The following is a 24,074-nucleotide window of genomic DNA, read 5'->3' on the forward strand; positions in this document are numbered from 1 at the left end:
GATTTACCATTTATTATCCTTTGTAGGGCTGGATTTGTAGAAAGATATTGTGTAAATTTGGTTTTGTCATGGAATATCTTGGTTTCTCCATCTATGTTAATTGAGAGTTTTGCAGGATACAGTAACCTGGGCTGGCATTTGTGTTCTCTTAGGGTCTGTATGACATCTGTCCAGGATCTTCTGGCTTTTATAGTCTCTGGTGAGAAGTCTGGTGTGATTCTGATAGGTCTGCCTTTATATGTTACTTGACCTTTTTCTCTTACTGCTTTTAATATTCTTTATTTTGTGTATTTGGTGTTTTGACTATAATGTGACGGGAGGATCTTTTTTTTCTGGCCCAATCTATTTGGCGTTCTGTAGGCTTCTTGTATGTTTATGGGCATCTCTTTCTTTAGGTTAGGGAAGTTTTCTTCTATGATTTTGTTGAAGATATTTACTGGTCCTTTAAGCTGGGAGTCTTCACTCTCTTCTATACCTATTATCCTTAGGTTTGATCTTCTCATTGAGTCCTGGATTTCCTGTATGTTTTGGACCAGTAGCTTTTTCCATTTTACATTATCTTTGACCGTTGTGTCGATGATTTCTATGGAATCTTCTGCTCCTGAGATTCTCTCTTCTATCTCTTGTATTCTGTTGGTGATGCTTGTATCTGCGGCTCCTTGTCTCTTCCTTTGGTTTTCTATATCCAGGGTTGTTTCCCTTTGTGCTTTCTTTATTGCTTCTATTTCCATTTTTAATTCCTTCACCTGTTTGGATGTGTTTTCCTGGAATTCTTTCCGGGATTTTTGTGATTCCTCTCTATAGGCTTCTACTTGTTTATTTATGTTTTCCTGCATTTCTCTAAGGGAGTTCTTCATGTCTTTCTTGAAGTCCTCTTGCAGCATGATCAAATGTGATTTTAAATCTAGATCTTGCTTTTCTGTTGTGTTTGGATATTCAGTGTTTGCTTTGGTGGGAGAATTGGGCTCTGATGATGCCATGTAGTCTTGGTTTCTGTTACTTGGGTTCCTGCGCTTGTCTCTCGCCATCAGGTTGTCTCTGGTGTTACCTTGTTCTGCTATTTCTGACAGTGGTTAGACCTTCCTATAGGCCTGTGTGTCAGGAGTGCTGTAGACCTGTCTTCCTGTTTTCTTTCAGCCAGTTGTGGGAACAGAGTGTTCTGCTTTCAGGCGTGTAGTTTTTCCTGTGTGTAGTCTTTCCTGCCTACTGGTCTTCAGCTGTTCCTGTGGGACTGTGTCCTGAGTCTACCAGGCAGGTCGCTTGGAGCAGAAAATTTGGTCTTACCTGTGGTCCCGAGGTTCAAGTTGCTCATGGGAGGCTGCTTTTGAGCTCTCTGTGAGGGCAGCAACCAGGAGGGCCTGCACCGCCTTTTCCCGTGCACCGGGGTCCCAGATGACGTTAGGTGTTTTCCTCTGGAGTCAGAAATGTGGGCCAAGTGTAGTCTCTTCTGTCCTCCCAGGCGTATCTGCCCCTCTGAAGGTTTAGCTCTCCCTCCCACAGGATTTGGGTGTAGAGAGCTGTTGATTGGTCCCTTCAGGTCCAGGCGGTGTCTGGACCGCGGGGGACCTGCCGCTCCAGTGCCAAGAAATTTTAGTATAGGATACCTCAGTCAGGGAAGAGACAAAGCTGAGTCCATGCAGCTCCTGAAGCAAAAGTGGTAGCATTGGTCACTGGTAGGAATGGCTTCTTTGTAGAATGCTTATATCTGCTGACTTATTTATTTAGAGACAGAGTCTAACTCTGTAGTCCATCCTATCTTCAGGTTCACAGTCCTCTGCCTCACAAACCCCAAGCACCAGAAGTACAAGACTGAGCCACCACACAGCTCTTTGTGGGATTAAAAACCCGATCTGATTCTGTGATCAGCAGCTTGGTGTCCACAGATGGTCAGTCGGTCAGTTACAAGAAATGTGCTCACCGGCACTGCACAATGCAGGAGCATTCTTCATCCATGTCCCCTGGCCATGTCCTCAGGCACTTCCCAAAGACAAGGCCTTTGGCTTTCCCTCCAGATGTTTCTGCTGAGAGGAGATACTGGCTCACCCTTCATAAAGGGCTTGCATCTGGTGGTATGAGTGGGCCTCAACAGCAGTAGACAGTACAAGAAGGGGGGGGGGGAATAGTGAAGACTTGGAGTGGCTCTGGGATAGTGTACCAGGCCTTGGGTGTGTTCAGGGAGTGTGCTAGTCCTTCCTGAACTCAAGGCCTTGGCCCTATATTCTGAGGGGCCTGACAAGTAGGACTTTGGCTTCTAGTTTCCTAAGGGAAAATGAAAGGAGAGTATCAGAGAGTGCATGAGTGGAGATGAAAACAAAACCCCCACCCCACCAACCTGTGACCTCCACAGACCCTGGATAAGGCCCTACCTTGGTCCTACTTGCCCAGCTGGAAATGGGTGTAGGAAACACCTTACTTGACACCACAGGATCTCACCTCTGGTCATCTGCTTCAGATGGATTTCCTCTTGAGTAAGGGATGGCCAAGGGAAAGCACCATGCTGTCCTCAGTGCTCTCCCTGTCAGTAAGGCCACTGTGCTTACCTGCTGTCAGTCCATCCTCTGTTCTGTTGCTGTTCTCCAGGGCTGCTATCGGCCGTCTCCAGGCTGCATCCAGACGCCTGCAAACAGAGTTAGAGAATGAGAAAGATCTGCAGTCCAAAATCACAGCCATGCTGAAGGAAAGCGAGTAAGTTTGCAAGAGCCTGCAAGACGAGCTCTGTAAGTTAGCACCTGGCTAATTAATTACCAGGTAATTTCTAGTGGCTATGGCATCTCCTGTCTTCGGCGCCAGTAGCTTCCTTTTCCCTTAATACTTCTCTTGCTGTGATCTCCTGACCACAGTGGTGATGGAAATGAAGGTCTCCAGAGGTGTACCCACTTGTGTAGGATCTGATAACAGTTTGCCACTTTCCCTGAGCCTTTTGTCCTCTCTGCACTGAGGCACACTGACCAAGCATGTCCCCCCGGCCTCTCTCTGGCTCTTGGGATGCCATCAATACAGAGCCCATCTCTAAAGGCAGAGTTTCCCACCTGTATCCCTAATTCATGTCACAGAGCCATCATGGCTTTGAGTGCTACTGGAGCGGTATTGATGGGAGTGCTCCCTACCCAAGACAAAACTTCCATAGCACGTTCTCTCCAGATACACGGCTCCTTCCTTCTCTCTTCCACCCAGCGTTGAGAAACTCCTAGTATTTCAACTCAGTCCAGATTTCCTCCCACTGCCATGGAACTGACTGAGGAGAAAAGACTGGACTCAGCTCCATAGACATGATTTAAAAAATAAACAGGATAAGAACGGAAGGACATTTTCTCAATGTAAGTTAGCACATTTATTTAAAGACCCACGGCTCTCAGCTCACCAGATGATTTGAGGTATTTGCCTTACTGTCAGGTCTGTAGGGTTGGAATACTTCTTCCCAGTGCTGTGTGGTAACCCGTGCACTTCTGTCATTAGCTCTGGTCTGCCAGGGTCTTCCAGGCAGAGCCTCCAGCCAGGCCATCCTGCAGGCAGGGCAAGGCCCCAGGAGATGATGCTGTGTGTGTAACGCTGGTCAGTATTCTGTAGCACATCTATATGTGTCAGCTGGGATGGCTAGAAACTTAGCTCTTTAAAGAGACACAGGGACGCAGGGACGCACAGATGCAGGGACACACGGATTCCCTCATCCTAGGAAAGGCAACTCTTTCTTGCATCTCATCCCAAATGAAGAAGAGCTGCAGAGCTCCTGGGCTGGTACTGGGAACCCGGGGAGTGCTGTGCACCCCACAGTCACCAGAGATGCCAAGTCACCCAAGACCAGAGTCAGCCAGATCCCTTGTTATCCAGATACGCCCCAGGCAGAGAATGGCTGCTACCATTCTCTGAGCCTCTTCCTAAGCATGTTTGAAGACGTGGGGTGTTTTGTGGTAGCTCCAATGAACCTCTCAGAAGACATTTTCTAGATCTTTCTTCAAGCCAGGTGTAACTTTAATTTTTTCAAAATCTATTTTTAATGATGGTTCTTAAATGCTTTAACTTCCCTTGTAGCCCACCACCTGCCAGAGGTAGTGGGAACAAAAGGATACAGGGAAAGTGGGCCTATTTAGAAGGGTTCCTTACAGCAACCCCCATCTATGTTGTCTGGAAATCAGCAGATCAGTTCACAGGTCAATCCACTCACAAACACTTCACAGATACCAGCAGTCCAGTTCTGTAGAGTCGGATAGCAAACAGGAATCAGCAGTGGTGGCACAACCTAGCAGAGACAACCAGGCTTCAGCAGGAGGGACCCAGAAGAAGAAGTTTTCAGCTGTGCCTCTCTCAGGGAAGTGAAGATCACTGGAAACCAACAAGTGTTACACAGCTAGCTGTACTGGCAAGCCAAGCTCTGTCTGCGTCACTCCGTGGAGTCCTATTTATGCCCTCCGAATATCACATGTCCTCCACGTGCCTTGCCTCAGCACTGGTTTTGCCTCAGCACTGGTCTCACCTCAGCACATGCATCCAATAAGCCCAAGTCCTCTGAATTGGCAAAAAACTGCAGCTCACCACCAGAGTTTGTTGATGCATCTCTCTCTATGGGGTCCAACAAATGCAGCTCAACTGTGCAATGTAAGGCAGACCAATACAGGCGTGCTGTTAGAAAAGAATCCTTCGGGGTTGGGGATTTAGCTCAGTAGTAGAGCGCTTGCCCAGGAAGCGCAAGGCCCTGGGTTCGGTCCCCAGCTCCGAAAAAAAGAACCAAAAAAAAAAAAAAAAAAGAAAGAAAGAAAAGAAAAGAATCCTTCATCACGTGTCCTTTCACGTGCTTGCTTTAGCAGAACATCCTCTGTCCTGTGTCTGCTTCAGCTAAATGTTCCTTCATGAGTCTGCCTTAGCCTTTCACATCTGTGTCCACTTTAATAAAACATTCCTTCATGTGTTTGCCCCAGCAAAACACCATCCGACCAACTTTCCAAAGAACCCTTAGGTTTCCACTTCAGTCAGGCAAGGGGGCTCCTGCAGAGCTGACTCAATCTGAATTCAGGTGAGTGCCTGAGGCCAGATGTTAGCTCTGGCTAGAATTAATGTGACAGTGATTTTTCTCCTTTAGAGACCAGGTAGTGAGACCTCATTCTCTGGTAATATTGAGCCAAGCCCAGGCCTTAGAGGAGGGTGCTGACTCCTCATTAGTGGTGTCTAATATCTGCCTAGAGGGTTTATCAAGAGAAAGATCTTCTCAATCCCCAGATGGGTGCTTCACAGAGGAGTGGACCAAGGTCTTCACATCCTTAGCCACTATAAACAACAAATGGTCTATTTTCACAAGGAATGCCATGTGGCACATTGAGATCCAGAAGGGACTATTTGAGGATGTCAGGAAGCATCACGAAGAAGAGGCAGAAGCTAGACAGAGGAGCCTCAAGGTGCACTCAGCTCAGCAGCTTCAAAAGGAGAAAGAAGCTTTGGAGAAGTCGGAAAGGAACCGCCTGCTGAGGGCCCGGTAAGCACCACCCAGACGTGGCCCTGGCCAGTTCCTCCCTGTTCTACACTGAGTCACTCCAGAACCAGCCCACAGCTCCCTCTCTTTGCATCTGTGTGCTGGGTCCTGAAGGCTCCATGTTAAGTGCCCACTGCAGCCATCAGGCCCTTCCTTCTGCGTGTTCTTTTATCCCTTCCAGCTGTGCTGTCTTCTGACTCCATCGCACATTTGGATACTCCTTTGCCTGCACACGTCTCAGAGTGCTCAGTCTCACTGAGGTGTTGCCTATCTCTGCTTAACCTCTGACCCCCATCGGGTCCACTGGACGCTGCTCTCTCAAGATGGAGAGGCCCCTCTTATCTCTTTACACCACCATCTTTGCTGGTCTCTTCTCCTGTCAGGTTCCTGCCCAGCCTGGGTCAAACCCTGGTTTTGGTGACTTCCTCATACCAGAGCCCCCAGCAGCACCTTCATATCTGTGACAGACAAGTTTATGTGACACTTATTCCAGTTTCTGCCTGTCACTGCAGGAAATCTTTACATACACAGAAGGAGCTGGGGCTGAGACATCAGAAGCTAGTGGAAGATGCCCAGAGAAACCACAGAATTGCAGTGAAGTTCCTGAAGGCCTCTCTGGGAAGGTGAGTTTTTGCCTTAAATCTTTCTTTCCTCAATGCCCTTGAGGAGTGGGTTCCTAGATTTCACTAATTAAGTCATTACCTAATCATCAGAAACAAATATGTCTGCAGTTTTATTTTAAGGTGCTATTTATACTTGCAAGAGGAGCATGGGACACATTGAAGCCCTAGAGTGCAGAGAACATCCCTGGCCATGGCTCGCACAGGGACAGCCCTGACAGAGAGCCTAACCATTCACCTTCACATTGTCGGCTTTTATTGTTTTCCTGGCAGAAGTGGCCAGCACCTAAGGCTCCTATAGCTCTGTAATCACCAGCATTGCCTGCATACATCCCTATTGAAAATGCACATTATACCAGGCATAGTGGCACACACCCTCAATTCCAGCACTCAGGAGGCAGAGGCAGGCTGATCTCTGAGTTTGAGGCCAGCCTGGTCTACATAGCGAATTCCAGGAACAGCCAGGGTTGCATAGAGAGACCCTGCCACAGTACAAACAAACAAACAAAAAATAAAAATAAATAAAATGCACATTACTGCAGAGTTCGTGAGCAAGAGCAGAAGGAAGAGATGGAGTCGCGCAAGCACATGCAACGGCGCATGGATGCTGTGCTGGCCCTGAAGAACAACATCAATGCCAGTCGGGTAGGTGGAGCCTCACTCACCTCTAGGCTACTTGGGCCGCAACACCAGCCTCTGGCATGTTTAGCCAACTGACCACCCCCTGGGTCCTGTTCTTGGAAGTCAGAATTATTCTATCCTTGGGATCCTTCCTTGAATCAACCAGCCTGCCTCCACCACAGGCTTCCTACCTGGACTGCAAACAGGAACCATGGTCCAGCAGAAAGAGAACAACTTAGACTGTTCAGAGAGGGCATCTTCTCAGTGGAACAGAAGTCACAGGGCCAAGGGCAGGGTGAGGGCCAACACTAGGGCTCAGACCTGGGTTATGGAAGAGTGGGCCACATCGTGAACACTCACAGGCATGGCAACCAATAGGAGAAGGTCAACATGCTCTCCACTGCACACAGTCAACATGCTCACCACTGCACACAGTCAACATGCTCACCACTGCACACAGTCAACATGCTCACCACTGCACAGAATGAACACATACACCACTGCACAAAGTCAACATGCTCAGTACTGCAGAGAATTCTAGACCCAGGGAGCCCTGGGCTGTGTGTTAGGTGAGAAACACGTGAAAAATTATGGGTGTTTGAAAACTTCCTACCATGGGACCTACATGTTTCAGCATTGATTTAAAGGCATCCATTCAAAGAAAATATCTGAATGAGTATATGCAAGGGGTGTGTGTGTGTGTGTGTGTGTGTGTGTGTGTGTGTGTGTGTGTGTGTGTGTGTGTGTATGGGTATAGGCTGATCCTGTGACTTTAGAGTCCCCTATTTCCAGGAAACGCTAAAGAAGTTCCAAGTATGGAGCCAAACCAGGGCACAGCTGGCTAATCAGAAGGCCCTTACGGAGAAAGAAGAGATCCTGGCCCAAGGTGGAGATGCGTTCAAGTACCTTTGCCATCAACAAAAGCACCAGGAACTAGAAGCCCAGAAGCGGTGAGAACTGAGAGGCACTTGTCTGGGAAGTGGGCACAGAGGGTCAGAGGCTCAGCAGGCAACACCTGAAGGTAACAAAGCATTCCTGCCCGAAAGCTGCTACAGGCTGTGAGAGAGGACCGCAGCACCCCGTCCCCAACCAACCCAGCTCCCAAGAAAAGTCTCCAGGGAGTTCTGCCATTTGGGGACTTCATGTAGAGGCTCTTAGTGGGTATATGATACTTTTTCCCTCATTTCTTCTCTTGGCTTCCTGAACTCCTGTGGCCACCTCCTTCCTGGGGGATACCTGGTGTTCATTCCACACAAATCACCCTTCTGCTTCATTTTTTGGTCTCCCCTAGGCTTGGTCCTAAAGAGTTCCCTCACAGGGGCCTGCCTCACACCTAAACACCAGCTTCTTGGTGTCTCTGCCTAAAGCTGTCTCATTCTGAAGGGCCAAGCCCTGTCTCCCAAGTCCCTGTTCCCTGCTGGTCACTGCAGAGGATCTGCTTGGATATTGCCTGCTAGCTTTCTTGCTGTAGGGAATTCTCCTCTTCACAGTGTCTCACAAATATACAACACACACACACACACACACACACACACACACACACACACACACACAGCCTACAATTGCCACCAGAGTTTTGATGTGTCCCGTCAGCCTGCCCATGTGTGTTTGGTAGATCGGTTGTGTGGGTGGTGCCTCCTGGGGATGGCTGTGAAAAAACAGAGACCCAGGGAAAGGTTGCCAACGCTCATGTTGCCTTTGCTTTTTGTGTCATCGAGGACTCCTCAGCTGCCAGTCCAGAAACTAGGGGAGGGAGGCCCATGAGGGCCAGGAAGGCTCATGAGGGCCAGGGTTTGCTGTGGAGACTTGTAGACTAAGCTAAACAGGTCAAGTACAGAGCTGGACAGGGCAGGGAGGGTTAAGGTGAGGTAAGAGTTCAAGTCACACCTCCAGCCACCTTGCCCTTGTGAGGTTTATCTGTTCTACTCTCCATGGAGCTTGCCCAAGACAGGGTATCCTTACACCAGAGCCCTCCTAGGCTAAACCTAAGCTCTTGGCAAGGACCAGGGAGCCTCCGGGTGCCCAGCTAGTGGGTGCTGCGCCTGACTCTTACCTGAGAAACACCCCCACAGGGCTTTTGAAGAGGAGCAGAAACTCCGGAAGCAGGAGATTGTAAGTCGGATTTTGAAAGAGGAAGCTGAGGAAGAACAAAGGAAAAGGAGACAGCGTCCACCCCCTAAAGCCATAGACCGATGGACTCTGAGAGACAGGACTTGGAAGTATATCTCTGATATTTGTGAAGGGAAGACTGTGTGCACCAGCACTTACCAGCTGGTGAGTAGGAAGGTAGGAAGAGGCCTTTTCAAGCTGAGGTCAGGCACTTGACAGTGCAGGTGGGAGAGCTAGGCTCAGCCGGGAAGAGGAGGCCATGTCCCTGTGCGGCCTACCAGGATCCTCTTCTCCCTCACGATACTACTGCAGCCCTATGGAGATGCTGTCTGTGAGACGGAGGAAAGTCCTTCCTTCGTCCTTGCATACAGTGTGGAGACAGCCTCATGTGAGGAGATGTGTGTAGCCACTGCCAGGCGTTCCTAGAGTCTCCCTGAAAACCCAGTGTAGCAAATGCTCACTCACATTGAAGGCCTGATCTGAGACGTTGACTGTGTAGCCGACATCCCGAGTTGGGGAGATTTGTTTCTACTTTTCCTTTCCTTGAGGGTATAGTGCAAGGACATTGGATATCCTTTAACGCAGCACCCTGCACCCTACATGAGCCCCGCCCACAGGCTGCCTGGTCTTTGGCCCCTGGAGCATTTCCTGTGTGTTTTGGTGCCGCTGCACAGGTGCCAGGTGGAGCGTCTGCATCCCAGCCACTTCCAACGCGGGGCCCATCAGGCCCTTCACCACTGTTCTCCCTTGGAGACACATTCTACACACTTCCGGCAACCTCAGTTGGTTCTGAGCAGCCTTCCCTGCCACGCCACAGTCACACACCACAGTTGCATTTCTAATGCCCTTGTCCCACAGCCTTAGTCTACCCTGCTGGGAACATATCCCAGGCTTCACAGTGACCTTTCCTCCAGGAGGGAAGACCCTGGTTTCCCAGAGCAGTCATAGAGTCCTGACCCCCCAAACAGCTCCAATAAAGCCTTTCTGAGTTTTCACAGGTCATTTTCTGGGGTTGGTGTGCCATTGTCATGAGAATTCAGCGAATTGAGCGTGGCTGCTGGAATGGTAGAGAAAATCACAAGCGTCCACAACTCACACTATTCCCATGAACAAGACTTTGCAGTGGCCTTGCTGAACACTATAGGAAGGCATTTGGTAATCCACAGACATGTGTGTTGTATTTTAAACAGAAAAGTGACAAGGATTTATGACTATACAATTATCTCTCTGTAAAAAACAAAAGACCTGGAAGAACCGTGTGAGGTTGTCAGGCTGAGTCCCCAGAAGGCAGCAACGGGGGTTGTTTCTACTGTCAGGCTCCACACTCTGCGATGAGCAAGTGCTGCCCTACTCAGCTGCACACAGTTTGTTCTGTAATTCTCGTCTCACTGCTCTTCTGCCGGCAGGACGAGATGCTGTTATATCCTAAGCCTCTGCGTGTGTTGAAAGCCATCTCCAGTGAGTCTATGCAGACGGACCCGGGGAGTATCAATACAGAGGACGAGGTGCTGGCTGAACCAGATGTCCCAGGGCTTTGGAGCAAAGAGTCATACCAGCCACACCAGGTAATAGCTTTCCTCCATCGGGTCCTGGGCCAGGGTCACACCCTGAGCCACACTGAGATTCCAGATGCCTACAGTTACTTACCTTCATGCCCCATTCTGTGCCTGTCACCCCAAACTCTAGGACCTTCATCCCTTTCCATAATCTCTAAGAGAAATGGCCTGTGTCAGGCGGTGGTAGTACATGCCTTTAATAGAGGCAGCAGCAGGCTCTGAGTTCAAGGCCAACTTAGTCTACAGAGCAAGTTCTAATACACAGAGAAACCCTGTCTCAAAAACCAAGATAGACTGGCAGATAGACAGACAGACAGACAGAGAACTGGGATGTGCATGATGAACCCACACTTCTGTCCCCTTCTCACTGTGACTCAGGGCTCAACCACACACTGCTGCACATAGCCTGGAGCGACAGAGGTGCCAAAAGGCTCCAAAATGAGCTTGTATCACTCTGCTTACTACTGAGAAAACTTCCTTTCTAAAAATATTTTATTTTTAGTGTGCTGTGTGTGTGTGTGTGTGTGTGTCCACAGGCACTCACAGAGGTGTCCGATCTCTTATAACTAGAATTACAGGTAGCTGTAAACTGCCAGATATAGGTGCTAGGAATCAAGTTAGGGTTTCTGGAAGAGGAGTTATGCAGTCTTAACTGCTGAGCTATGTCTCTGGCCCAAGAAAACTTATTTCTGTAAAAATCCATGAGTTCAAACTTCCTTTAATGCCCTTTTCAAGAAACATGCCTCATCGGGAATACTGGTTCTCTGGATCACAGATTACAAGAGGCACGGGCTATACAGCCCTATCCCCAAGCAGAATCCTCTGAGCTTCTGTAAATATCCGTTAACATCACGACTGGAACAGAGATTTGAGTCTCCTTCTTCTAGGGAAGAAGTGGAGAAGGCAGGCTGGGTTAGCCATCCCATTTAAATTCAGCAGAAAGATGGTGACCTAGGCAGGCCATGAGGCACTCCCCACGTTGCAGAATCAGGGAGAAATCCAACCAGTAACCTGGATGCTCAGGGTCTCAGGCAGATTTCACACAGATGTCAAAAGGAAAATTCTAGGCCCATCTTGGATTACACTTTTTCCAATTGCTAACATTAGTTATCGAGGCTGCCTGATTTACACTAACATTGTCATTCAAAAAAACTGTGTCCTACAGAATTCCCCAAAAGTCTTCTTTTGCCGTGACTCGGCAATCTAGAGCAGTCATTTCTGCTGTTACTTCCCACAAAGTCTTAAGTATTTCTGCTTTTCTCCCTTTGGCCCTTCTCTTTTTCTGTCTCTTCCTCTCTGTGTGTCTCTGTCTGTCTCTCCCCCTCTGTGTGTGTCTATCTCTGTCTTTGCTTGTCTCTCTGTCTCTGTCTCTCTCAGGCTGGGACCCTTCGGAACAGTCTCCTGGGTGCAAGCCCTGTTAGGTCCTGCACTTGGTTCACTGTTAGGCTTTGAACAAGCATGGACCTCTGTCTGTCTGAACCCCAGGTGCCCAAGGAGGACATGGAACGAAAACCTGTGGGCGGAAGTAAAATGGAAAAGGATATCCTGGCTCGGACTATGGAGAGGCTGCGCAGTGGGGTGATCCAAAAGCAGGTGGTATCTGGGCGGGAGTTCAAGGGCCGTCCATTCAACAGCAAGCCTGAGGTCATCCACTTCAAGGTGAGCCTTGAGGGGTGGTCAGAAAAGCAAGCCTGTTGTCACTCTCCTGCCTCGAATGCTTTCTGTTTCAACCATGGAAAACCCAGAAAAGTCTTCAGCTTTGGGGCTGGAGCTCAGGGCTGAGATGACAGGCTAAGCAACAGGAAGTACCTGGTCACTCCTTAATAGAGGCCTGGACTTCTGGGAAGGAAAACAACAGGGTAATTACCTGTTAGGTCCCTTTTGCTTGGCAAACCCCACCTTCTCGTGAGGTGGCCCCAAGGACCAGCACCCACCACCACCTGGCTGGTATTAGCATTTACAGAAGGGCACCTGTAAGATATGCAGCCTGTGTTTCTGTCCTCTCTCCCACCCATCCAGTCCCCACAAAACTCATATCCTGCTGAGGAGAAAATTCTCATGACTTAGGCCCTTCCCTGTCTTTCTCAGACCTCAGGTTGGGTATCATGACCCAGGGGAACCTTTTCTACCTCAGGATCCTTAACCTCTCCTGAGTCAGCACCAGGGTAGACTCCTCTTCCAGTTGAAGGACTTGGAGTCATCATGTCCCTTCTATCTCTACAGGACTTTGATATTGGCAAAGTGTACAAAAAGAAAATCACGTTGATCAATGCTACTTACACAATCAACTATTGCAAGCTGGTGGGTGTGGAGGAGAACTTGAAGGACTTCATCCATATTGAGTAAGTCTTTTGGAGTCTGGACATGAGACCAAAGGCCAACTGGAGAGGTCACAAAGACCAGCCCAGTTCCCCCGAACACATGACGGAACTTTCAGATAGGCTGCCTAATTCTCCTAACGCTTGTCACTGTGCATGCTGTTCGGCCCTGTAGGAGACCGCGTCGGCAGCCAGCATGCTCTCCCTGAGATTTCAAGACTTGTTTTTCTGAACCATAATTTACTTTTTTCTCTTTGTGCTAGTGTTTCAGTTTTCTTCTTCTCCTCGGACTCTTCTGGTGGACATGCTGTCACTTCTTTGCTGGCTTTTTAGGCATGTGTTCTGTAGCTTCCTTTGATGCTTGCTGCTTCTCCATCCATGCCGCCCTCCCGACTTCACTCCCCGACATTTTCTCGTCTTTTGTTGCTCAGCATCTGGCCTTCCATTTCTTTTCTATTTTTCCTTTTTTCTTTTTGTTGTTTTTGAAACAGGGTCTTGCTCTGCACCTGATCTTGTACTCATCCTGCAATCCTCCTGCCCCCGTTCCCAAACAGCTGACACTGCAGGTGTGTTTCACTGTATCCAGCTTATAGACAGGTCAGTTCACAGCTCAAGCCACCTACATCTGTTAGTGTGTGATATGCAATTTCTAAAATGGGGACTCCTCTGCTCAGGGTGGGAAAAATACCTTATTTGCCTGAGGTATTTGTCATCACCGAGGTCTACTGCCTCCATCTGCTAACCGTGGCCTAGTCCCGGAAGCGTCTCGCCTCCATGCAGTCTTATCTGGGCCTAGAATGGTTTTAACCTGAGACTCGCAGCTAAACAAGCTCACCCTTTCTAGATCTTCCTGAACTCCAGCTGTTCAATTCCACTATTGTGGCTCCAACTCCTCTCTGCGCCAATTGAGTAAACTGACTTCTTTCAGATTCTGACTGAATCAACCCCCTCCCCAACATGTATATATACAACTGTCCTGGTAAAACCTCCATCTCCCCTCCTCTCTCTCTGCAGTGCTCTCGCTTAAGTCGTCTGTCTTTCTCTCTGTTCTGGTGAGAGCTGGGCGTATCCTATCCTGTCAAAACTTTCTCTGCTTCGTCACTCTGTCTGCCTCTCAATTAGATATCACTTTCAAACATGGGTACTTCCTTCTACAAACTAACTTTGCCTTCATTGTTTGGGATTAAAGGTGTGCATTAAGAGTGAGTCTGCATTCTGGCCAGAGTAGCCATGTAACTGGATTAAAATCCCTCTATACCAGGGGTCCCTTTCTTCTCCCCTGCAGGACTTCTTCATGGGGCTTCCCCCCGGGGGACTACATTGCTGTATCATTTCTCCATAGGCAGCACGGGCTGACAGAGCTCTGATAGGTACTTCCCACCTGAGAGGTGCTGTCCTCTTGGGAACTGAGTGAAGGTGGACAGGAGGATCTTTGGTTCTCTGCTCCCTCTTTCTGACAATTTGCAGAATCTCCTAGCTATCTGCAAAGTGCTTGCATGGAGGGACTATTGATAAAAGTTGTTCATTTTACCCACTGTGTTCACGTGAGACCTCAGAGCTTCTCTGTCTTTTTAGCATGAGTCACTTGCTTCTGTTAGCCTATATGGCTTCTGAAGAGTGTATGGAAGACCCAGACTAGGTGGTCGCCATTACCTCGGCTACCACAAAGCTCCCCTTCCCAGGCCTGGATTAAAGATTCTCTCCATTTCTGTCTTCTGATTTCTTTTGCTGTTGTAGCTGTGTCCATCTAGAGTGTTCCTCAGTTTCCCCTGGCTGCATTGAGACCCCTGGCCCTGTGTCCTGGAGCCCCTACTGCAGCATGCCTGAGTTGCTTGATTCTCCTTAGACTCATTGTATGTCTTGGATCTGAGTTTCCTATCTCTGAGCAGCTCTAGAAATCTCTTATTCCTAGGCCGCAAGTATCTTCTCTCCCTGTTGACGGCCTCCCCGCATGACTCTGTCTGCCCTGCTCCTCCCATGCAAAGCCTTGCCATTGCAGCCTCCCTGTCCTTATGACGCCTGCTTCACACTCTGTGCCTATTCAGGGAGTGTGTGCGATGTCCCCGGCTTACTGGTCTTTTCAGCTGCGTCTAGCTGGCTGCAGAAACTGCTGACTGTGTGTCTTGTTTCAGTACTTTCTCATTTCTAAAAATTCCTAGTTCTTTTTCAGATGAGCTGGCATTTCTTAAGTGTCCTTTTCTTTCCTCCTGCCCATAACTCTGTCTTATGGCCTTACTGTCTTACCACATGCCTTTTAGAAGCTCCACTCAGTCATGCAATAGTTTCAGTAGTTTGTTGTATGTGTTCTTAAGAGTTGGGCCCTGGGCTGGAGAGATGGCTCAGCGGTTAAGAGCACTGACTGCTCTTCCAGAGGACCTGAGTTCAAATCCCAGCTACCACATGGTGGCTCACAACCATCTGTAATGGGACTGATGCCCTCTTCTGGTGCATCTGACAACAGCTACAGTGTATTATATATAATAAATAAATAAATACTTTAAAAAAAGTTTTAAAAAAAAAAGAGTTGGGCCCTGGTTCTCACTGCACTGGTTCATGAACACCCACGTGCACATAGCCTTGGATTCTTACCACTCAGTCTCCAGTCTGCCTCCCCAGTGCTGCGATCCCAAGGACATAGCACCACACTGGGCTTTTTTCTAGCGCTGACTGGTTCCCATCTCATTTCTCAGCAGTTTGGGGCTGTTTTACTGGATGGCTTGATTTACTTCATGTTGCTGTTAGAAGTCAACGTCCTTGATTCTAGGCCCGGTGTGTGTCCCCAGCCCACAGCTCCATCCTCCTGGAGCTGACTTTTGGGAATGTACCTCACTTAGTGTGCTGGCTCCCTCACTGGACAGATATCTGAAGATTGCCCAAGTCTCCTGTTCTTCAGAAGACGCAGTCAGAAGGGAGCACAGCAGACCTGGGGCTGCTAACTTAATGCATCCAGGCAGAGGCGGTGTCTCAGCTCAGGTTTCTACTGCTGGGGTAAAACCTTGCAACCAAGAGCAGGTTGTGGAGGAAAAGGTTTACTTGGCTTACCCTTCCACATCATAGTCCATTATTGAAGGAAATCACGACCTCAAATGGGAGAGGAACCTGAAGGCTCAAACTAATGCAGAGGTCATGGAAGGGTGATGCTTACTGGCTTTGCTCATAATGGCTTCAGCCTGCTTTCTTACAGAACCTAGGATCATTAGCTCAGGAATGGCACCACCACAATAGGCTAGGGCCCTCAAACATTAATCACTAATTAATAAAATGTTATACAGGCTTGCTTGCAGCTGGATCTCATGGAGGTTTCTATCTCCCAAGTAAATCTATCCTGTGTTAATTTGACTAATAAAACTAGCCAGCACAGGTGTGGTTCCTGGAACAGAAAGAGAAAAGAGACTCCAGAAGGCCCAGACGAGTTTGTAGTAAGCATCCACTTTCCACAGGGACCTAATGACCCATGTGCTGTGAATCCCTGTTTCCGCAGCTTTGATCCCCCTGGTCCCATGTCAGCTGGCATGTCCTGTGAAGTCCTTGTCACCTTCAAACCTATGGTAAGTCAAACGGCCACACGGGGGTGCTGTTTTTTTCTAGCTTAATGTCAACAACAACATTCAGCATCATTCTGTGATGCTAGTGGAATAAACCTTGCTGGAAAGTTTGATTTGACCCAAGAGACTCCGGTAGGCTGTGACATGCGTTTCTTCAGGACTTGCTTATGTGAAACACTTTGGGACTCTTCCCCGGGGTCGGGGAGTCCACTAGACAAGTCGCAGGCAGGACCAGGCATGGTTATATAGATGCTGCCTGGATAACTGTGACATCAGAGATATCATTGACGAGGTGACTAGGGTTGCTTTGTTTTTTAGATAAATAAAGATCTGGAAGGAAATGTCTCATTTTTGGCTCAGACGGGCGGCTTTTCTGTTCCACTGAAGTGTTCAACGAAAAAATGTTCTGTAAGTTTCAATTCCCTGAATCTCTTCAGGGTGAGGGCCTTGGAGTACTGAGGGCATGAGGCCAGAGCTCCACCACAGAAGTATATCTACATCTACCTCTGTCTATAGACAGGGCCTCACCATGCATCTCTGGCTGTCCTTGAACTCACTACGTAGACCAGTCTGGCCTCAAACTCAGAGAAATTCACCTGCCTCTGCCTCTGCCTATGCCTCCTGAGTGCTAGCATTAAAGATCTGCACCACCGCTACTGGCTTCCAGATATTTTTATTGTGAGTATATTTTCAAATCTAATTAAGAACAGAATCATGTGGTGAATTTTCATATGCTCGCTACCTACATCAGGGAGTGTTCAACACTGCCACGTTGGCTTCATCTATACACAACTTACTGTTGTAGGTCCACTTCATAGGAAATTACCAACATCAAACTCAACACCCTTAATAAACACAGAGCCCACCATGCCACTGTTTCTTTCCAGTGACACTGCACAGGACACAGACTCGGTGTTTGTGACAGACTGCAACATGGCTTTAGTCCCACACAGGCTTATAAGCCTGTCACAGGTTTGCTGTGATCTGACTGACGTGGGCTGAGCGGGGTCGGGGCTCTGCCCCAGCATCTCACCATGACCTTCTGAGAGTAACGTCTAGCCTCCGTTAGCATGACATTCTCATGGAAATCAAAGCCAGCAGTACCAGCAAATGTCTTCCTTCACCTATTACACATATCCCAGGGATTTATTGGCCAAACCAAGGCACACATACAAGTTCAAAACCAGTGGGGCCGAGAGAGGGCTTCTCCGGTGTGATATGTGGAAGAAAGGGGGGAGAGCTGAGGTAAGAGTCTGCATCACAGCAGCTCCTGATTGTTACCAATACTCCATGAATAGCCAAAGCACCCACTGTCCCCACACTACCATTTACAGAGCAGTTACTTCTGATGCACTGAGATTACATTTGATGTTTTCTGACCTAGAAGAGCAGCCCCCTTTCCAGTGCTGGGTCATAAGGCCTTACTCAGCCAACTCTTTAAAACCCTGTGCGTTGTGTTTTGTGACTGCCCCCCTGATATCCCAGTCCCCGTGTCACCACTGTCCCTCTGTGTTCCTTTAAATTAGGTACTAGGTCAAATTAGATTTTAAAACAATTTTATTTTTGAGGAAAGGATTTATTCTGGTTCATGGTCTGAGGATACGGTCCCTAATGGTGGGGAAACCATGGCTGCAGGAGACTGAGGCAGCTAGTCACATCATGTCCTGGGTCAGGAAGCAGAGAGAGATGAATTCTAGTTAAGGCCAATTTGTCCTTTGCTAAAAGACAGCTCTGGTTAAAAGTACTTGCTTGTTGCCCTCCCAGACACTCCTAGAACCCACATGGCCACTCACAACCATCTGTAAGTCCAGTTCCAGGGATCCTATGCCTTCCTCTGAACTCCTCAGGCATGCATGTACATGCACACATGCAGGAAAAACACTCGTGCATAAAATAAAACAGAAGTAGTTATTAAAAAATGGCTTTCATTGAGTTTGGGTTTGGGCACTTTCCTATGTATGTGTATGTATATGAAGTACTTTGGGACTACTTTAAGTCCCTCCCCCCTCCACTTTCCCTCCCACCTTTAATCCTCTCTCCTCACTATAAGTAGGAACCATTTTTAGGAAGCTGGTGCTGTATGCACCATGTGTCCCACACTCCCTTCTGCTGCATGCCAAGTTTCTGTCACAGACATTGAGGCCCACCTATGCAAGAGGAACTCTCAGGGCAGAGAGCTCTCAGGCCAGGCTGCAAACATAGTAAGAGCTCTGTCTGGACTGGGGAAGATGATGGCACTTGCCTCTCTGACTTGCATCTGGACTACTCTGTTTTATACTTTGCTCTGCTTGTTTTAGTGGTCCTTTGTCTCATCTCTAGAGAAAAGCACTGCAGGTGGAGCCCTGGCTTTAGATCTGGTGTTCCAAAACAGCCTTGTGAGAAATGGCCATTTGTGGAACCATCGTGACACCCAGGCATGGCACTCGTAGTTTGAACACAGAGAGTCTGTGGCCCATGGACAGCATGAATGACACAACCCCACTCTGAACACTGCACTTTCCAGGCCCTGTATCTGCCGCACAGCTTACCTCAGCCAGGAGTGACAGCTGTTGGCTTGTCCATCCCTCCCAGACTCCCCTCTTTCAACTACTGTCATCTCTCAATCAGGGAGCTGCTGGTTTGATTTTCTTAAAAAAGGAGTCCCAAGCTGTCCTGGTTACTATATGATCTGTGACTTCTTAAGCCACTGAGTCCCTGATGCACAGGGGACAGAGGCCCACGAAACCCCTCCTGTCCTGACTGGAGTGTAAGGCAGGCGTCTGTGAAGGAGAAGAGTCAGGTTTACCCTGGCTTCTTGGGACTACATCTGATATTTCTGGAGAGAAAACCTTCTCCTAATGAGACATTGGGTCCTCTGGTCCATGATTCCTGGGAGGATCCACCCATCCTCCCTTGTTGACTGAGGATGCATACAGGCGGTCTAGAGGCCGCCATGGCTCACACTTGTGTTCTTTGGCAGCTGTCCCTGGACACGGAGCTCATTGACTTTGGGAGCTATGTAGTGGGTGAGACCACATCTCGGATGATCACACTGACTAATGTCGGGGGCCTGGGCACCAAATTCAAGTTTCTCCTCGATTCCGAGCTCTATGAGATGGACGATTCCCAGCCCATCGTAAAAATAGTGAGTGTTCAGTCTGCTTCTGACCAGCAGCCATGGTTACCATGGGTGTCTGCAGTTCTGCCTATCCAAGGACAGGATGGGGAGCCTCCCAGCCATGTGTGCAACCTCACATGGATAGAAATGAGTGAGCAAATAAGGCTGTCAGCAAATCGGTGGCGGGGGGAGAGGAAAATGTCAGGATAGCCTTAAGTCAGTGAGAGCAAAATGTCTGGCTCCAGTGAGGACACACATGCAGTCTGGCTTTAGGGGCAACAGAGGCAGAATGGGGGTACTCACTGACCAGGAACCATTGGAATCCCACCAGAATCTAATCAGAGACCACGGCTATCTATCTTCCCAAGGCAGGAAGAGAACCTCTTGCCTTTTCCAAGACTGTTCAGGGGCCGTAGTGAACAGCAACAGCCTGGGGGTGGGGGGAGCAAGGGGGTAATCGTACTCAAGAAATGAGCTCACCATGCTCATGAGTTGTGGAGATGGGAGAAGGTGAACAGAAGGAGATGTACCTTTCCCTAGATGCTTCTAAAAGAGTCAAGCATTCTTTTTTTTTTTTTTTTTTTTTTTTTTTTTTGGTTCTTTTTTTTCGGAGCTGGGGACCGAACCCAGGGCCTTGCGCTTCCTAGGTAAGCGCTCTACCACTGAGCTAAATCCCCAGCCCCAGAGTCAAGCATTCTTTTGAGAAGCATGGAGCAATCATGTTGTCTCTGTTCAGGTGCCCAAACAAAGACCTCAGAAAGAATCTCACTCCAAGGGATGGCAGGGCAAATAGGGCAGCTGTGGCCAAGGCAGGATGAACAGCAAGCTACTGTGGGGGAAGGAACCAGAGAGCAAGGCAGGTGGAACAGGAGACTGGGAAACCAGGCTTGCTCTGGGCAGGGAGGTGGGTTCTTCAGGAGGCTCCCAGGCACCTAGAAGCTCTGCCTCCAACCACCGGTGGAGAAAGCATAGTCAACCCAGGCGAGAGCAGAGCCAGCCTCTGGACAAATGACCTATAGAGTGTAAAGATGGCGGACTCAGCTGCTCACAGGTGGGTGGGGCCTATGATGGAACATGGGTGCTGATGACAGAGAGGAGCCAGCTTGGCCAAGATAAAATAATCACTCTCAGCCTAGGCAAGCTGATGCTGTGGCCTAACGACCCAGGATGGGGGAATGGGAGCCCTGGGGACAGATGCGTCTGTATCTTTTCCTGGGACAAGGGTATCTGGTGAGTTGAATGGGCACTGAAGACATTAGTCCTCCTTTCAGAGCAGCCTCTTCAACTGTGAGGACAAAACTCTGTATGAGAAGCTCATTAGCAGTTACTCTGAGCAACAGCTCGAAGTCAATGAGTTCTCCTCAATGGACCTCCTGAGCCAAAAAGAGTCGGAGAAGCAGCTGGATGGTAAGGGCTGGGGGGGTGGGGGTAGGGGCACCTACCTCAGGCTACCACTGAGCCAGCTAGGACACTTGGGCTCAGGTGCCTACTCAATAGACAACAAAGAGGGCTGGCATGGGCACAAGGGCCTTCCAAGGAGGCCATCCAGGAGCCACCCTCAGCACAGTCACCACAGTACCTCAGGTCAACCAGAAGAGCCAGAGAGCCAGAGTCTTAGAGACTGACAGGCCTGTGACCCAAGTGCAGAGTTTTCTTGGGGCTTCAGTTATGAGACAGTAAATATAAAAGACACTCAGATGCGCAAACCTGCACTGGGTGAGGTGTGCACTGAGATTCTTTTTGTGTTAAAACTAACAGCATCAACAGAAGCCCCAGCTTTGGACAGCCAGGCTGGTCACAGGGTGTGCAGGTTTGAGGGCTTTGAAGGGCCTGCCTATGGTCCCTGCCTGTGCTGGTGTTTATCAGGGTAACCAGTCTCTGAGGAGGGTTCTTGGTTCACACTACACAGAAGTATGGATGATATACGGGGACAGTTTTTAAAACTTTACAATCCTGTGCTGACTGGAAAAAGAAGTACCTTGTCAAGGCACTGGTCCTTACTGTAATGCGGCCTGCTGCCCGTCCTGTTTCCTTTCTTCCATCCCTCCGTCCCTCCCTCCCTCCTTTCCTCCCTCTCCTTCCTTTCTTCCTTCCCTTCCTTCTTTCTTGTTTTGTTGGTTTTTTTTTTTTTCAAAACAGGTTTCTCTTTGTAGCCCTGGCTATCCTAGAGCTCACACTGTAGACCAGGCTAGCCTTGAACTCAGAAATCCTCTTGCCTCTGCCTCCTGAGTTCTGGGATTAAAAGGCGTGGGCCATCACTGCCCAACTGTAGTTCTTTAAGATTTACAAACTTAATCTTTGTTTTGGCTGTGTGTGTGCCCTTTGAGCTATCCTCCCCATGCCAAATGTCATACAACTGTGACACATACATTTATGATTAAGTCAGTAGTCTATTTCAAACTTTAAAAAGTTGTGCTGAGGAGTTCCTCTCAGTTTATCATAGTCCAAACACCACCCATTTTGAGGGATTGTCACTTAAGCCTCAGAGCCGCAAGCACTTAAAACCCACGAGTCAGGCTGGGGATTTAGCTCAGTGGTAGAGCGCTTACCTAGGAAGCACAAGGCCCTGGGTTCGGTCCCCAGCTCCGGAAAAAAAAGAACCAAAAAAAAAAAAAAATCTTGGTAATTTGTTGGGGCTGGGGATTTAGCTCAGTGGTAGAGCGCTTACCTAGGAAGCACAAGGCCCTGGGTTCGGTCCCCAGCTCCGAAAAAAAAAAAAAAAAAGAACCAAAAAAAAAAAAAAAAAAAAAAACCCACGAGTCTCCAGCATGCCAATCACCCTTAGCTTTTCCCACCTCTGCCCAGCGCTGTCACGTGTTCTCTCACTGTGAGGCTGAAGCTGAGTCACTTCTCCATATTCTGTGTATGCGATGACCCTACCTCTGCACACTTTCTTCTTACATGCCTTGGCTGGGTTCTTTTCATCATTCTCATCAGCAGGAGATGGTGCATGTATGGGTCTTCCTGCCATCTCTCTGTTTAATTCTTACCTGGGTACAATTCTCATTCCCAGGAGGAAGCAGGTCCTTACCTGCATCAGCAAAGGGGTCAGACAAATAGAGGACCGGATAAGGAATGCACTTCCTTCATGGAAACTGGCTGTAGGCTGCAACACGGGGTGAGGCATCGATGGAGAGGCAGCTGAATCCTTAGCACCGACTCATTCAAATTAGCTTCTGTCTGCGGCACAAAGCAGACTGAGTCTCAGTCTCTGTGAGGACGGCCTCTTGTTCTCGAAACTTTCACTGAAATATGTTTGGGCTGGGCAGAGGTGGCGCACACCTTTGATCCTAGCACTCAGGAGACAGAGGATCTCTGAGTTCAGCCTGGTCTAAAGAGCAAGTTCCAAGACAGCCAGGGCTACACAGAGAGACCCTGTCTCAAAAAACAACAACAAAAAAGAAATATATGTTTGGATGAATGGGTTGTTTATGCTAGTAATCTATTGACTATCTAAGCAGGAATATACTTTTGGCTCTCTTTTCCGACCAGTTGATCAATTTACCTTATACTAATATACTTTCTTGGTGAGCTTAGACTAAGTCTTGAAGCCAGGAAGTGCCTGCTACCCAACTTTGTTTTTTCAAAGTAGTTGCTTTGCATTGTGTTGGTTCCTTGCATTACCAGTTACATTTTAGAATTAGTTTCTTGGTACACACACACACACACACACACACACACACACACACACACACACATGTTGGTACATTGATACATATCTATACTCCCAGCACCTAGGAAATAGAGGCAAAAGGATCAGGAGTTGAAGATCATTGAGTTCAAGGCCATCCCTGGGCTAAGTCAGACCTTAAAAAAAAAGAGAGAGAAAAAGAAGACTGAGCATGGTGGCTCAATCCCTTAATCCCAGTCCTCAGGAAACAGGCAAGTAGATCTCAGTGAGTTTGAGGTCAGCCTAGGGGGCAGGGACACACAGAAACACCTGTCTTGAGAAAGCAAAAACAAAAATAAAGAAAAGAAAAAGAGGGGAAGCCTGGAATGGATATAACTGGTACAGTTTTGAATGTGTCATCAGTTTGGAAATAATATCTTGGCATATTGAGTCTTCAACCCATAAGGATGGTGGCCCAGTGGGTCACATGATCTTTACTTTTTCCTTAGCAGTGCCTCTGAGTTTGCAGCAAGAAAGTCTTCCTTCTACTGATTATTGATGTAGGCTCATATGTCTTCTTCCAGACGCAGAGGTTACCACAGCTGCGGTCAGTGCCATGACCATGCCTCCCAGCGAGGAGCAGGCAGAGATCACACTGGGGGAGGTGAGTGCACCTGCCCTGCCAGGTAGCAGCTCATCTTCTTCCAGCCCTAGCCACACCCTCTTTGATCAACGACCTCCCTCTTCTCAGGGTGCTCTTTCACCTGTCCAGAGCCAGACTAAACCCGCAGCCTCCAGGCAGCTGTCGTCTAGTACCAAGGCATCCCCTCCCAGTGTCAAGCATAGATAGGACCGGAGCAGCGGGGCCAGTTTTCTGTGTGTGGTTTGGCTTAGAGAGGACACCAAGGATGAGCTGAAATGTGGAGGGAGATGCAGAGAAAGGTTCAGGCTGCCTTTCTCATCCCAGTCCAAGTGGACTATGAACCTTAGAATCAGGAATGGGATCTTTGAAACTCCAGGAGCTTGGAGGTAGGGTAGGGTGGTAGGGAATTGTGTGTCCTGTACACAAGATAGAAAATGCAGCCATCTTCTATCAAGCTCTTCCCGCTCCTAATGCTGGTGAAAAGGACCTGGCCT

General features: G+C 48.5%; 1 protein-coding gene across 11 annotated transcripts in view; it reads left to right on the plus strand.

Moving 5' to 3' along the window:
* The window catches only part of Cfap74 (cilia and flagella associated protein 74), a 65,966-nt gene that overhangs the window by 13,838 nt on the left and 28,054 nt on the right, over positions 1 to 24,074 (plus strand). For 9 of the 11 annotated variants that reach the window (XR_015687441.1, NM_001431305.1, NM_001431304.1 and 6 more), the window contains 14 exon segments: positions 2,581 to 2,685; positions 5,291 to 5,464; positions 5,974 to 6,084; positions 6,624 to 6,726; positions 7,495 to 7,652; positions 8,775 to 8,976; positions 10,218 to 10,376; positions 11,853 to 12,026; positions 12,591 to 12,709; positions 16,167 to 16,233; positions 16,549 to 16,638; positions 19,190 to 19,354; positions 20,599 to 20,734; positions 23,522 to 23,601. Coding sequence is in view for 10 of the 11 variants with exons in the window: in NM_001431305.1 (NP_001418234.1) it covers positions 2,581 to 2,685; positions 5,291 to 5,464; positions 5,974 to 6,084; positions 6,624 to 6,726; positions 7,495 to 7,652; positions 8,775 to 8,976; positions 10,218 to 10,376; positions 11,853 to 12,026; positions 12,591 to 12,709; positions 16,167 to 16,233; positions 16,549 to 16,638; positions 19,190 to 19,354; positions 20,599 to 20,734; positions 23,522 to 23,601 (1,843 nt within the window). In the remaining variant the exon portion in view is untranslated. 11 annotated transcript variants of the gene reach the window in all.

The sequence above is a fragment of the Rattus norvegicus genome, chromosome 5 (assembly GCF_021556685.1).
Source record: "Rattus norvegicus strain SHRSP/BbbUtx chromosome 5, alternate assembly SHRSP_T2T, whole genome shotgun sequence".
Lineage (NCBI taxonomy): Eukaryota > Metazoa > Chordata > Mammalia > Rodentia > Muridae > Rattus > Rattus norvegicus.